Here is a 14227-nt window from a genome sequence, read left to right on the forward strand (position 1 = left end):
ACACACACACACACACACTCATTCAAACAAGCGCGCTGCCGTCGGGTAGCCAGGGTCTAGCGAGCGCTGGGTTAGCCCTTGGGGCTGGCCCCACTCTTCCGCTGCACCAGTCAAGCCAAGCGCTGGCCGCGGCAGTGATGCAGATAGATCGCGCTGCCTGCACCCCCCCCCCCCCCCCCCCCCACACACACACACACACACACACACACACCTCCTTCCCCTCCCCTCTTTTCCTCCTCAAACGCCAGCCACGGATCGGCAAAGGAATCAAGCAGGGAAAGAGAGGAAAGGAGGGAGAAGGAGGGCTAGATGAGCACTGTTGTGACATTATTTTGGAGTCCACGTTATTTGTTTTTCTCTTGCTTTCTTCTTCTTTTTTTTTTGCATTCTCCTTTTTTTAACATGGACATTGTACTACAACTACATTGGTAACCTTCTCCCTTTTTTCTTCTTCCCATTTCTGCCTGCCTTCACAGGGGTGGCCCCTGCAAAGAAGAGCCCAAAACTGGTAAGTAGTTGTTTTCCTATATTTTTCTCCTCTCCCATCCACCCTTCACTCTTCTGTCCTCCAGCTAGATGGTGTATCTGACAGCGGGGTGTTTGGCTCACTTTCGCTGCCTCTGCCTCTCCTGCCTCATCTCTGTGCGGTGCAACTTGTGCTGATGTTGTGGGTCTGTTTGTAGACATGGGGGATGCTGTGCTGTGCGGGGGTGGGTCCCGGTGGCTTCACATCAGCGCCCCCTCCTCTCTGGCGGGGGCTGGGCGAGGGGCTTTGATGCACAGCGTGAGCTGGGTTGCTAACACGCTGATGATCGCATCGCGCTGGGTGCTAAGCTTGCAGCGTGAGAGATGAATGTATGATCGCAGCTGAGAGATGGCCTCATCCTGTGATGTATGCCAGATTAATGGAGGGACCCTGTTGACTGTGTCTCACTGAATGTGTGTTTGTCAATTTTGTTTTGCAGGATGATTTTCAGACTGCCCCTCCGTACAGAGATTACACTAGGAGGGTATGTGATGTCGTTTAGATGAAGTTTTGGGGAATGAGGTGTGGTGGTATTTGGTGCTGGATATGTAGTGTGTTGGGTGATAATGGTGATGGTATAGCATTCTTATAGCACATAACAGAGGTGATAAGTTGAGAATGATAACAGTGTAAATGCATGATGTTTGGCTGTTTATGTGCGACAAAACACACTGAAGATGACTGCTAATGCTGTGATGCATCGAGGCACTGAACCTAAGTGTGGCCTGCTGGTGAGAAGGCAGGGCTGAGCTGATACTGAGGAAGCAGCAAGGATTTGTTTTCATTGCTCCAGCCCTCCCCCTCCCTCCCTGCTTCCCATCTTCTGTCTCCTTAATAAGTTATTGGAGCAAGAGAAACCAATGTATTAGACCAGTCCCGGAGCACAGAGGGAGAACACAATGACTGCAGAAGGTCAAATCTAATAGATCCATCAAGAACAAGAGATTTGTTTCCATTTGAAAGGGGAATAGGATTTGGACTTTTTTGTGCATCAAACTGAGAGGGAAACAAGAAAAAGTGCTGCCTCATTGGCTAATGGAGGCGCCATTTTGTTTGATGGAATGAAAGTGACCAAAAAAAAATTATTTTGCTGTCAGGGAAGCATTAGTCCCGAGGTCTGACTTTAGCACCAAACACGGCTTGCATTTGTGAGTAATTATATGAATCCATTGATTTTTGACTTCACCACACAACCCAGTGAGGTTACACGCTCAGAACACTGGTAGAGCAAGCTGGATCCATAGCTCTGACTTAGTATTTTCTAAAGTGTCAAGCTTCTTTTATGTCTAACAAGGATGATGAATATAAACATGAATTGCAGAGGTGTAGGAGGCTGATTCAGGGAGTAATGAGTGAATTTATTGAAGCCATGGCTGCACTTTGAAGGCCAAACACTTTGATATTTGAGAACAGATGAGCCACTTGCCTCCGCCCCTTCCTGGTGTATTTTTGTCCACCGCATCCGAAGTACTGGGAGGTCACATGATGTGAAGAGACTGAATTGCTGTCATTTTCTCTTACTGTCTTAAAATATCTCCCTTTCTTTCTCATGCTCTGTCTGTAACCCTTTCCCTTCGCCTGGTTTCTTTTTGAAATCGGCAGCATAATGGCGAAGTCGGGACTGCAAAGAAAGATATTGTGACTAGGGTCACAGAAAGGATTTTTTACTTATACTCGCAGTGTACTTGTACTTGAGCTCAGGATTGTATGTGCTTTACTCTGCTCAAGCACCGCTCCCCTCAAATCCTTGAGCAGGTGCTTAAGTGCCCATGTTATTGAGGGGCCAGTGGCAATTTATGAGGAGTTTTACATTTCTGGCTTCCCCAGTAAAAACCCTCCCTTTCGTTTCAAACCCCACGAGTGCTTTATTCGCTGTGAATATCTCTCCATATGCAGCAGTGGATGCAGCTCCTTGTTAATACATTCCACTCTGTTAAACAAAAGGAATAGGCAATGTACCCTTGTAAGTTGAGCCGCATTTTTTTTTCTCCCACAGCTGAATGACTTAATCATGAGAAACCATTGAGGTCTTATTTTTCTTCTCCCTTTTGTATGCTAAAATAATTCTCGGAATAAAACAGTTTGATTATTCTTTGTGTTGAATAAGGTAGCAACACAACAATAGTTGACGTTATACACTTTTATTCTGCTTCCTTTTGCCCTAAAGTAGCAGCAATCTTCAATCTTTTTGAACTGTAATCCAAAATCCTTCTGTATTCAAATCTTCATCCCACTGTTTCTTCTCTCACAAACCACAACCCCGATTCCTCTTGTTTTTCCACTGCTGAGCATGCAATAACCTGTTGTTTTTTGTCTCTTCCTGTCTTGTCAGCTCTCAATTTAGCCTCCTTGACTTTCAATTGTCAAATGATATTGATCTGCTTCTCCAACAGCAGTTGTCAAGAAAGGACAGTCAGAACAGCTCCCAGCATAGCGTTTCCAGCCACCGGAGCGCCCACACAGACTCGCCCGTGCACCCGTCCCTGGCACCCCCTCTCAGCGAGAGCATCGCTCCCCCGCCCCCCTCTCAGCCCCTGCCAGGCCTGCCGCCCCAGGACTCCTCAGCAGACGGGACCATCCAGAGAAAACCGGACCCCTTTAAGATCTGGGCCCAGTCCAGGAGCATGTATGAAAGTAGGCGTAAGTATATTCATTTTTGGTGGCGGTTGGATGAGGGCTGCATGGGGCCGTTGGCTCGTTGGAGACCTTGGTGTGTTTAAAATGGTACTGCACGTTCTGGAGCAAGATGTGGGATAAGAGATAAGTCTTGTGCATGTAAGTAAGTGGTTTATATTCTTAAACAAAAGCAACATAGACCCGTCCTTGTTTTCGTGCTCGTGGTTATTTTCTGGAGAGGGATGTGGTTTCTCATATTGTTTGTGGTGCTGTTGAAGTGTATTGTATTGTACAGAGTGGTGTTTAGCCTACCGTCACTGATATAAATGGGGTGGGGTAAGTAATAGTGACACCTGTCAGTATAACTCAATACAATTCAACAGCACTACAAATTGGAGCCGATTAGCTTAGCTCACACACAAAGTAGAGGGAAACGGCTAGCCTGATTTTGTTCAAAGTTATTTTTACATTTCTGTTTGTGTGCAGATTAAACGAACAAGATGTTACACATGTTAATTTGTAACATTTTTCCTTAAAGCCGGTCGGCAGATTTATTTTACTGTGGACAGAGCCAGGCGAGCTTCCAGTCTTTGTGCTAAGCTAAACTAATCGCGTGCTCGCTCTAGCTTAAGTCATGAGTGGTATCAATCCTCACATCTAACTCTCAGCAAGAAAGCAAAGAAACGTATTTCCCAAAAAGTTGAGTTATTCCTGTAAAGCAGTTCTTCAAAGCTACAAAGTTAGCATTGATTTTATTGTCATTTCCGACCAGCATTAGAAGCAGTACTCTCCCACATGTTCTCGGTCCAGTCATTTAAAAGCTACTAGATGCCACTTTGGTACAATTGTCGACAAAGGTACCACTGACACACTTTTACACTAGACTTCCCTTAAGAGGCACATGGGCGTATAATTAGCAGCTATAGTGAAGTGGATGTCAGTGGATTGCATATATCCCTCCTTCTTGTGTAGCCTTGCCAAAGCAAAGGGATAGCTCCAATTAAAAAGAATAACCCTTAGATCCACTGTCAAGTAAAAAAAAACAAAAAACAGGAGTCTGTAAGGACTGAGAAACCTTAACATCTAATCACTTTCCCAGGCACCACTTGTCAAGGATTTTCATTATTTAGATGCCTGTGAAGAACAATGTGAAAAGAAGAGCTGAGCGTGGGCTAGTGGTGAAGACGCCAGTTGGCGTGCTGCCATGGGGGCTGAGAGGACAACAGATTTGATTTGAAAAGTAAATAAAGAATGGAGATGGACAGTGGAAGAAACCAAAACTAAGTTGGGGATTATGTCCACATACCTGTCCTAAGGTAATGGAGTCTCAACAGGGGTTTTTCTAAATTGCCTAAGCCAGTTTGCTCAGTGCAAATGGGAGAACATGCAAAGAAGGCACAAAGGATAATGAAGAGGGAGAGCGCAAGAGAAACGTTGGGATAAGAGAAAGGTCGAGTATCGGGAGATGAAGGGATTCTGAGGTACAGAAAAGTAGAGAGGAGCTGACCGGTGCCAGCAGGTGTAAATCCTCCGCTTCCTCGCGCTGCATTGAGCTCTCGTCCTAAAATCCTGCTGCGTGCACCCCATTGGGCTCAGGCCTCGGCTACGGCGGAGACATTTCTCTACGCAACATTCGCTGTAATGAAAAGTTCTGCTGAGATCAAGGTCTTTAAACATACCATGTGGTGAACGATTTCCATTTGCAGAAAAATCCCCCGCAAAAAACCTCACACAGCATTAACCTGCTCTAAAATATCTAGGCCAGAGAGGGTAGGAAACTCGCTCATGCTTTATTGGCCTTCATTTGGATTATTATTGTCTGGTTTTAACATGTTCCCACTTTAATTTCCTCACTCTTTGAACCGCCCGTGCCTGTTTTTCTGCGGCCCTCGCTCAAAGCTCTGCACATGTTCGTCCATCTTTGTAAAATATTGATCGATTTTACGCGCAGTCGTCTCACTGTGGGAATATCTTATGGATCTATTAGTCGACAGTAGCAGAGTGTAATTGTGCAGTGGACCCTCCTGAGTGCAGGTGCAGATTGTGACAGTTAGCCTTTGACTCTTCCTTTCTCAGCGCCTCCACAGTTACATTGTGATAGATTGGACGAGATGGCCGCGTTCCGCAGGGATTTTAACTGTTGACTGAAGGAACAGATTGGAAGCAGGCTGTTTATGCCTTCTGCCACCCTGCCGCCTTTTAGTGGCTTTAGTGGCCTTGCCAGCAGTGGTCTGTGTTGGAGCAAAAGGAAATCGCCCCCGGGAGTTTGCTCAGAGGTGCATGTTTGTCAGCCCGAGCAACACAGCTGTGACCATACAAAAGCCTGCACATACATGCATATGTGAATAAATATACACATACTTAAAGCAAAGATGCTCATGTGTGCACCGGGATGAGGCCACACACATGCACACTGCTCCGTCTCTCCCTTGGCTCCCCATAAGCCCCCCTGAGGCTCCCCTCATCTCCACTGCTACATGAACCATGAGCTGTCATTCGCTGCAGTGCAATGCCTCTTTTATAGCACAGCACCTTTCTAGTGACTAGCACACACACACACACACACACACACACACACACACACACACACGCTTCTTTCTCTTGGGGGTGAGAGTGGACTGTGAACTAGCCTTACTCTGCTCAATAATATATAGCCTATTCCAGCATGTATTAGCACCTCTGTCGGGTGGGAAGTGCTCTCCAACATGAGGAAGAGTGGAAATGGAGTTGCGTGTCACACATCACTTCATAAAAGAAACAGCAGTCCATTTGAATAGTGAAAATGTCCAGTCTATGGGAACATTACTGAAAACAAAGAAAATGAAACTATGCTATTTCAGACATCAGAGAGAAATCTCAGCTTGATCATTTCTAATTATGGGTCCAATGAATGAGGGGTGCTCTGAATCTTTTTGGCAGCCTGTCTGACTTTTGATCGTTTATTTAAGCTCCATACCTATGCTCTTTACCCAAAATAGATCCTTTGAATCCTTTGATGGATCAGTTGTTTGTTCTTTTCCCCAAAGAAACCGGCTTGCAAACCAGACAGATTGTTTGTGCAAAGTGCTATCTTAGTGACAAAGCTTGGAACATTTGGGAGGAAGATTATTTGCATGTTGACATAAGCAGGCGGATGGTTTCATTCCCTGAGAACAATGGGTGCATCCATTTTGGCCCTGCAGCCTTCTTAATGACAAAGTTATTGCATGAAAGTTTGAACAGGGTGATATTGAGGGAGTTACACTAAATTACTAACGGCATGCTAATGCTGAACTCTTCTTGTAGTGGTGCAGGCACAGCAAGTCCCCCGGGCTGGCTGTTGGTATTAATGCAGAAATGTTAACGGTGGTTTGTTGATTTTACAGTTCCAGACTTCCAGGAGCAGGACATTTTCCTGTGGAGGAAGGACACGGGATTCGGCTTCAGGATCCTTGGAGGCAATGAGCCAGGAGAGCCGGTGAGTCTCTCGCACTCTTTTTATCTCTCATAGCTGATTCTCCCTGGTGTGCTTTTCTATTTCCTCAATTTTCACTATGTATTTGTGTGAAATGTATAAACTACAACTGACAAGATTCAGTAACCTGAATGGTGAAATGGATGCTATATTCCCAGCACATCTATAGGGTTTTTCAGCACATCTGTTTTTCTACTTATCTTCCTCCTGTGTGTAGTTCTGAGCTTCTGTGTTGGACAAAATCATATCAGTGATTTCTACAACACCGTTTCTTTTGTCAAAAGAAAAAAAAACAAACATCCATCTTGCACACGCACACATTTTTTCTTCCTTTTTTTAAAGAGGCAACGTTGTTCGCTCTTGTTTGCTGGTCTGCACTGTGTTTTTTTGAAGGAAAAAAAAAGATTTACTTTAGAGCTTGGCTCTGTTGACTACTGTAGCTGGCTGGAAATGAAAGTAAAGATGTAATAGTGAGGTTTAAATTGTAGCAGACCTGTACTGCATGCCAACTCTATGCCTGCTGTAAAAGTTGGGTCCTATTTAATGTATGTGTATGAACTCTTTCCATGTACATAATCTAAAAATCTATAGCACATAGCTTTTGGCAGCCTTTGTTCATGATCTAGATTTGTGCACACAGTCTCACAACTCTCCTCCACCTACTTTGTTTGTGTTTCAGATCTACATCGGCCACATAGTGAAGTATGGAGCGGCGGACGAGGACGGACGCCTGCGGTCCGGCGATGAACTGATATGCGTGGACGGCACAGCAGTGGTGGGCAAGTCGCACCAACTGGTGGTGCAACTGATGCAGCAGGCTGCCAAGCAGGGCCACGTCAACCTCACTGTGCGACGCAAAACCAGCTACGCCGGTAAGAAGGAAGAGGGATGAAGATGAGGGAGCAGCCAATCCTGTTAGAGACCCGCTGACAGGTCCAGAAAAGTCTATGTTCAATCACTCCCATAGGGGTTTGATATATTTCTGTTGGCAGACGTTCACAAACGTGTTCAGGTCTTGTGAATTATGGCAAATACTTTAGAGACACAAGGCCAGAGTGAAAAGAAACGGGCCATTAAATGACTTTGGCCTCCAGATTTCAGTCCTGGTTGATTTGGTGACACTGTGGTAACAGCAAGTACGATTTAATACCACAGGACCCAGAATTCTGCTAGCAGCAAACACATTAAGCAACAGAAGAACAGCTGGTGTATTTGCTTACAGTGCAGCCAAACAGACTCGCGTTGTTTTAATAAAGAAGTCAGTCAATAATCTGCCTTTTTCCATCATGCCATGAGCGACTGAAATCTAATTTCATGCTGCACACAAAAGCAGGAAGCAGTGAAGTTGGTTACCTTGCTTAGAAGCTGTTGTCTGTAACTCCAACATAACTCTTCATCTAACAGTGACTGCTCCTTCTTGTTCCATTACTCCCTGTAATATTTAGAATGGATCTGCTGTTACAACAATCCAAAGATTACTGTTGTCTCATTTTGTAGGCATATTTTTAATGAATGATTGCGATTAGAGCTAACAGCTGCGACTAATGCATTGCATTTCCTGTGACTTCCTCACAATAATAGCGCGTTTCACCAGTTGAATGCTTTTAATGTGAAGCAGCAGCAGTAGGATGTTCTGTTTGCATTAGCAACAATTCATGCAGGTCTGACACGGTGTAATGAGAGTGAACAGGAAACAGTGAGGCTGATATCAATGAGATAAACCTTCGCTGGACTACATGCATGGCTCGTTTCCAGTGAATCCCTCTTGCATGTGAAGGCAACTTGAATTCAGTGCGGGAAAGGCGGACTCCGCCACTAACAAAGAAAACTACTGCATTAGAGTTGTAATTACTGAATGTAGATACATTAATTGGCTACTCAAAATTGGGGTTTATAGGATTATAACATTAAAAATTAACCTCTATTTGTCCATTACATTTATATATTTATTATCATTATATATTTAACCCAATCACAGTGTCTGTTTCCTCGTAGTTTTGCGAACAAAATCACATGTCTTTGTTTGTATCTGATTCCATTATATCATTAAGGCCTCCGCTGTTACAGTACAAAAGTATTGAGTTGCTTAAAAACACTCTGTACTTTACATCGCCGTGGGCTCCATTTATTTTCATCACAGTTCCATCAGCTACCCAGGGACCTGCTTACTATGTGCAGGGGTTGCCTTCCTCTCTAATAGTCTGAGTGTGTAACAGTGGGAAGCGCTCGGCCGCTACCGCAAGCAAACGCCCCCGCCCATTGATGTCATTTCACCGCTCTGCTCAGCTCCACTCGGCTCCTCAGCAGGCGATAAAGAAAGGCCCATAAATATGATGGAGAGGGTGGTCAACCTTCGGCCCCAATGACAGCGGCCAGACATTAGTGCATTGCCGCTCCCCGTCTGCCTCAGAGCGTTGAGAATATGAGGCGCCTTCCTTGAGCAGCTGCACAGGAAATGAAATGTGGAATGAAATGTCCAGATACAACAGGCAGGCCGCGTCTTTAGTTCATCTTTTGTTCCAAACAGATCAGAGAAGAGATTGTTGGAGAGGCTCCCCAAGCTGTCTCGTGTGCCTTGTCTTCTATCATATCAACAAAAACTAGCTGTGTTAGGAGAGAAAAGTGTCTGTGTTTATTTACAATCTTTTTTTGTTTTCAGATTGTACAAATGTGGTGTGGTCATATCTTGACAGTTTTGTTTTAATGTTATCTTGCCTTATTATGCTCTGGTCTCTTACTCTGCTTTTTCTGTTCTATTATCTCCTCAACTTCTTATGTAACACCGGCTGGCCTAATCTCTATCTGTAGTCTTCATTCTCCTCTTGATCTTCTTCGGTCTCATCTTTCTCCTCTATTGTTCTCCACACTGTTTCCTCTCCTCTTCCTCTCTCTGCATCTTTCTCACCTTATCCTCCTCTGCCATCTCCAGTTAAAGCAGAGGGAGATGTGCCTCCATCGCCGGCGTCCTCCCACCACAGCAGCACCCAGGCGCCCAGCCTGACGGAGGAGATAGGGAAGCGCACTCCGCAGGGCAGCCAGAATTCCCTCAATACCGTCAGCTCCGGCAGCGGCTCCACCTCCGGCATCGGCAGCGGAGGAGGGGGCGGAGGGGCGGGGGGCAGTGGCAACGCTGTGATCGCCGCAGCAGCTGCCACCACCTCCTCTCAGCCCCCCAACGCCACTGCCTCATCTGGCTTGCAGCCCTATGACGTAGAGATCCGCCGCGGCGAGAACGAAGGATTCGGTTTCGTCATCGTCTCTTCTGTGTCGCGGCCTGAAGCCGGCACCACTTTTGGTAAGAGATGTCACACTTTTCTGTTTGTGTCCTAAAAGTTACAAAATACCTTCAAGACCACTGTTGATGCACTTCATGCAAATATTGAAGAAATGAGTTCCACTCAGCAAAACATGAAACACACACTATAGCTTCTCCTCATCACTGGGGCCTTTTATCTTCCTATCTTCTTCACGGGCTGCCTTTGTATCATCCATAAAACTACTGAACACTAAATGCCTGACAACCAGCGCAGATTCTGGCTATTTACAGTCCCACCAGATCAATACCAACACTCTTCAAAGAACTGGTTCTTCTTTCTCATTTTCGTCTGTGCCTGTCAAACCAAGACACTGAAACCCTTTCTTCGCCTGCAGCTGCTGCTACACTCACACAAGGCTTTCATAATTGATCACAAGTGAAGTGGGTCTTACATAAGGCATTTGTATTATTCAGCTGAACTTAAATGGCTTCTGCCGAGCAGGTTGGCACTAAAAGCCTAATGACAACTTAATGAGAATGAGTGCTGCTAGCAGGATAAATACGGGAAATGATCGGTGTGAATGATGTTTATTTATTTTACCACATAGGATCAGAGGGATGCACTGACTCAAAATCACCATGTCTATATTTTTAGGTTATTTTGCATCACTTAGCTGGTAGTAAATACTGTAATATCTGAGTTTTTCAACAATACGATTCCTTTGATCTCACACATCCTCGCATATAAAGCTGCTCAAATTGACTCTACTTTGCTTCTTACCAACTAGTGTCTTTACTATGGAGTGCACTCTTTGCCCGACTGCCATGGCTTCCTGCCTACACCTCTACGGCATTCCACTCTTCTCTGTGCTCTTATCTCTGTCAGTGTGGGTGGACTGAAAAGGCATGAAAATGCTCAGCTTACAAAGTGGCAAAGCTCCTTTTCACAGGCCAGAGTAGAAAGCATGGGCCGGCAGTAAAATCTAAATGGAAACCCACTGGCCACGTGAAAGTTTCAAACTCAGTTGTTGCTTTCCAATATTTCACTGGTTCATAGCAGTGATGGTGTCAGAAACCAATCCACCCATACTGTTAGTATTTGGAGAAGCACTTTATTTTGTTCAGAAATGCTACAGCACCTCAGTCTTTCTGTTTCTCTGTCATCTACCTTCCACTCAATATTTTACAGCTTAGACAAGTTGGTAGTGGAATAAAAGAGTACAAGGCGGTTGGAGGGAGAAATGAATAATAATGATAAAGAAGATGGAGAAAGAATGGAGTGATTGCACATTCCTTTTCTCTGCAGTGACTGATGTCAGACTGCAGAGAGAGAGAGAGAGGGGGAGGGAGGGGAGGAAGAGGAGCAGAGAGACCTCAGGGTAGTTGGTGAGATGTCAGCTCTGATGTATGTTTGCCGTCTGCAGGTGCAGGTGTTTGGGATGCAGACGACACAACACAGTTTTTTCATTATTAGCTTTTTGCTGCCGAGGGACTCTCATGCAAATATAATAATGACACCCGTTTTAGAAATTTGGTGCTGGAGCAGCTTTGGGTAAAAGAGGAGGATGAGACGGAGAGGGTGGAGGAGGAACACATTGGATATGGAGTTAAGCTCAGTTTTCCCAATGATTCATTTGAAAAACCAATTTACAGGAAAAGTACTGAGAGCTAAGGTATGACAGATTCTCTTACTTCTTTGCAGAGCACACACTTTCCCTTCTTTGCCGGAGCTTGCATTTTGTTCTGTCGTTTTTCTGATCAGCTCCTCTCAGTGACTTTGGCTCAGCCGGCTGTTGGCTGTCTGTCAATTAACCCTTAACCTTCTGGTCCTCTTTTTCTACACCTTTCCCCCTTTCCCTTCTTTTTCCTCCTCTCTCCAAACGCACTCCAACATCACCCCAAACACACACATACACACACACACACACACTGAATCACGCATCACAACATGTCAATGGTGACCATAGCTGGCAATGCATGTGTGGCCATGCCCCACAAAATAGGGCGCATCATTGAGGGGAGCCCAGCCGACCGCTGCAGGAAGCTGAAAGTCGGCGACCGCATCCTGGCTGTGAACGGATGCTCCATCACCAACAAGTCCCACTCCGACATTGTCAACCTCATCAAGGAGGCCGGGAACACTGTCACACTACGCATCATTCCTGGAGACGGTGAGTAAGGAAGGACAGTTAAGGGTTAGGTTATCATAATTTCTGATTTTGTTCGTCTAATAATCTCTATTCCCTTGATAAACTGTTGGGGAAAACATGGGAACCAAGCAACTTTAGGGGTCCTAAAAAGTCCCTTCAAGGGTCCAAGGGATATTGCTGACCAGCGCATTCTGATAATATCCCATTCAGTTGGTAGCTGTCAGCCAAACATTCACATTTAGCCAAACTATTGATCAATTTGTGCAAGTGGCTTTTCTCAATGGAACAGTAATGGCAGTCAAACAATACAGTAATCAACTATTGTTGGTATTATTACATTGAGTATTGAGATGCAGGACAGCCCTGAGTGGTTATTATGTATGCTTGTAGTGTTATTTAAAGAGTGCAGCGTTTCAAAGTGACTGGAACACCCCCGCAGTGTTGACTGAACCGCGTCTTTTGGGATATTTGGGAACTTTCCCAGCCTTTGCATTTCTGCCTTTGACATGCCCGCAATTTTAAATGATAGATAGATGTGTGTGTGAGTGTGTGTGTGAGACTGCCTCTGTGTGTATGTGGGTGTGTCAAAGTGGTTTTAAGGAAAAGTTTGTGCACAGCGTATGTTGTGCCGTGCAGCTGAGAGCTCTCGCTACTTTGTGCTGACAGATCACCCTGGCATGCTTCACAAATACTCTTTAATTAAGTGTGTGTGTGTGTGTGTGTGTGTGTGTGTGTGCGAGGAAGCCGATACTCCCTGTCAACCTGCGCACTGGTAGAAATTGGAGCTATTTGTCTGCCGCTCGTTGCTTTCCGGCTCACTTCTTATGGATGAAGAGGTTTTTTTTTCCTGCGGAGCACTTGATGAGAACAGTGAGCCAAAATTGCTCTGCCAAGAAGACAGAGAGCAAGAGAGAAGGCATCAGAGAGAAATCACCGGATATGCTTTATCTGAAAGTCCTGGTTTGTGTTTATGTGCACGTGTCCAACAAACAGACGCTGTCTGACACGGACACCGAGAGAGTGACGGGAAAAGATTCTGGCTTGTGTTTGTAAGTTGTGTGTCTGAGTGACTTTTCCCTCTCTCTCGCCTCTGTTTTACACAAGACTGAGCATGCCTATTTTTGTGCGGATCAATCCTGTCTAAACTTTCTGACGTGAATAAATACCATCGCTAGAGGTTTAGCCAAGGTGAAGTCAGGTTCAGCTCCTTTCCATTGAGCTCACCTCTCCCCTGTGTGGGAACACAGACGGAGTTTTGTAGTGACTGATGCTCAATACTTCTGCAGTGACAAGGAAAACAGGCACGGCACTCGTCCTGCTGGTGCACAGTAATGCATGCACAAACAGCTAATGCCTTCAACAAAGCTTATGTCTATGCAGCGTAGACTTGAGGCGCAGACCAAGCACACCTCATTGTTTCCGATTGTGTACAAGAAGGGAGACATACGTGCCTGAGGTTATTGTGTAGTGCAGCTATTCCACTTCTCAGTTTCTTTCCCTCTTTCTCTCTCCTGAATTTCTCATTTTGATTGTACCTGCTCTTGTTCCGAACTCGGTTCATGCAGGGCGAGAGGGCATTTTGCCAGAGAGCCGGAGAGAAATTACAGAAACAGCTCAGTGCCTTTTCTTTTGCGCCATGAAAGTTTTTAAGCGAGAGGGGAGAAAAGAGGCAGTGGGTCGCGAGCGGAACGGAAAGACAGAGAGAAACAGAGCTTATTTGATTAATTTCCAGACAGAAAACAGTCGGTGGAGAGATAAATGGAGAGGCAGCAGAATGGAAGGAGTGGGTTATGCAAATGAGCAGATGGAGGGGCGAGTGGGGTTTATGGGGACAAATTTGAGGCTGCGAAAGTGAGAAAATGAGCAATGGAAAATATGAGATTGTAACACAGTTTGTGGTCGAGTGAATGTTTGTTTCAGCACGGACCTCATGCTGAGGGCCGAGCTGAAACATTCATCACACACCCAAAACTACAAGGTTCTCCTCAACGTAGTCCAAAAATGAAGCTCGCCCCGCCCACGCTGCCACTTGATTAATTGACTTTGTACATCATGGACAATGGACAATCGAAGCGTTAAGCCAACAGGCTCCACGGGAACCAGTGGAGGTGGAGGCGATGAATAGATGACGGAGGAAGTGATTGTGAGCAGAATAGTGAGTAGAAGAGAGGAGTGGAGAGTTGTAATCAAATAAAGGATACCTGTAAATGGCCAAGAAAGAAAGG

General features: G+C 45.3%; 1 protein-coding gene across 2 annotated transcripts in view; it reads left to right on the forward strand.

The window, feature by feature from the left end:
* The window catches only part of magi1b (membrane associated guanylate kinase, WW and PDZ domain containing 1b), a 126779-nt gene that overhangs the window by 102405 nt on the left and 10147 nt on the right, over positions 1 to 14227 (forward strand). Inside the window, exons 13-19 of one of the 2 annotated variants that reach the window (XM_070901918.1) lie at positions 477 to 508; positions 2279 to 2281; positions 2920 to 3166; positions 6508 to 6599; positions 7276 to 7468; positions 9526 to 9891; positions 11820 to 12023. In XM_070901918.1, coding sequence (XP_070758019.1) covers positions 477 to 508; positions 2279 to 2281; positions 2920 to 3166; positions 6508 to 6599; positions 7276 to 7468; positions 9526 to 9891; positions 11820 to 12023 — 1137 coding nt within the window. The remainder of the gene's footprint in view (positions 1 to 476; positions 509 to 2278; positions 2282 to 2919; positions 3167 to 6507; positions 6600 to 7275; positions 7469 to 9525; positions 9892 to 11819; positions 12024 to 14227) is intronic. The other variant, XM_070901917.1, reaches the window with a different exon arrangement.

Source organism: Enoplosus armatus, chromosome 3, assembly GCF_043641665.1.
Source record: "Enoplosus armatus isolate fEnoArm2 chromosome 3, fEnoArm2.hap1, whole genome shotgun sequence".
Lineage (NCBI taxonomy): Eukaryota > Metazoa > Chordata > Actinopteri > Centrarchiformes > Enoplosidae > Enoplosus > Enoplosus armatus.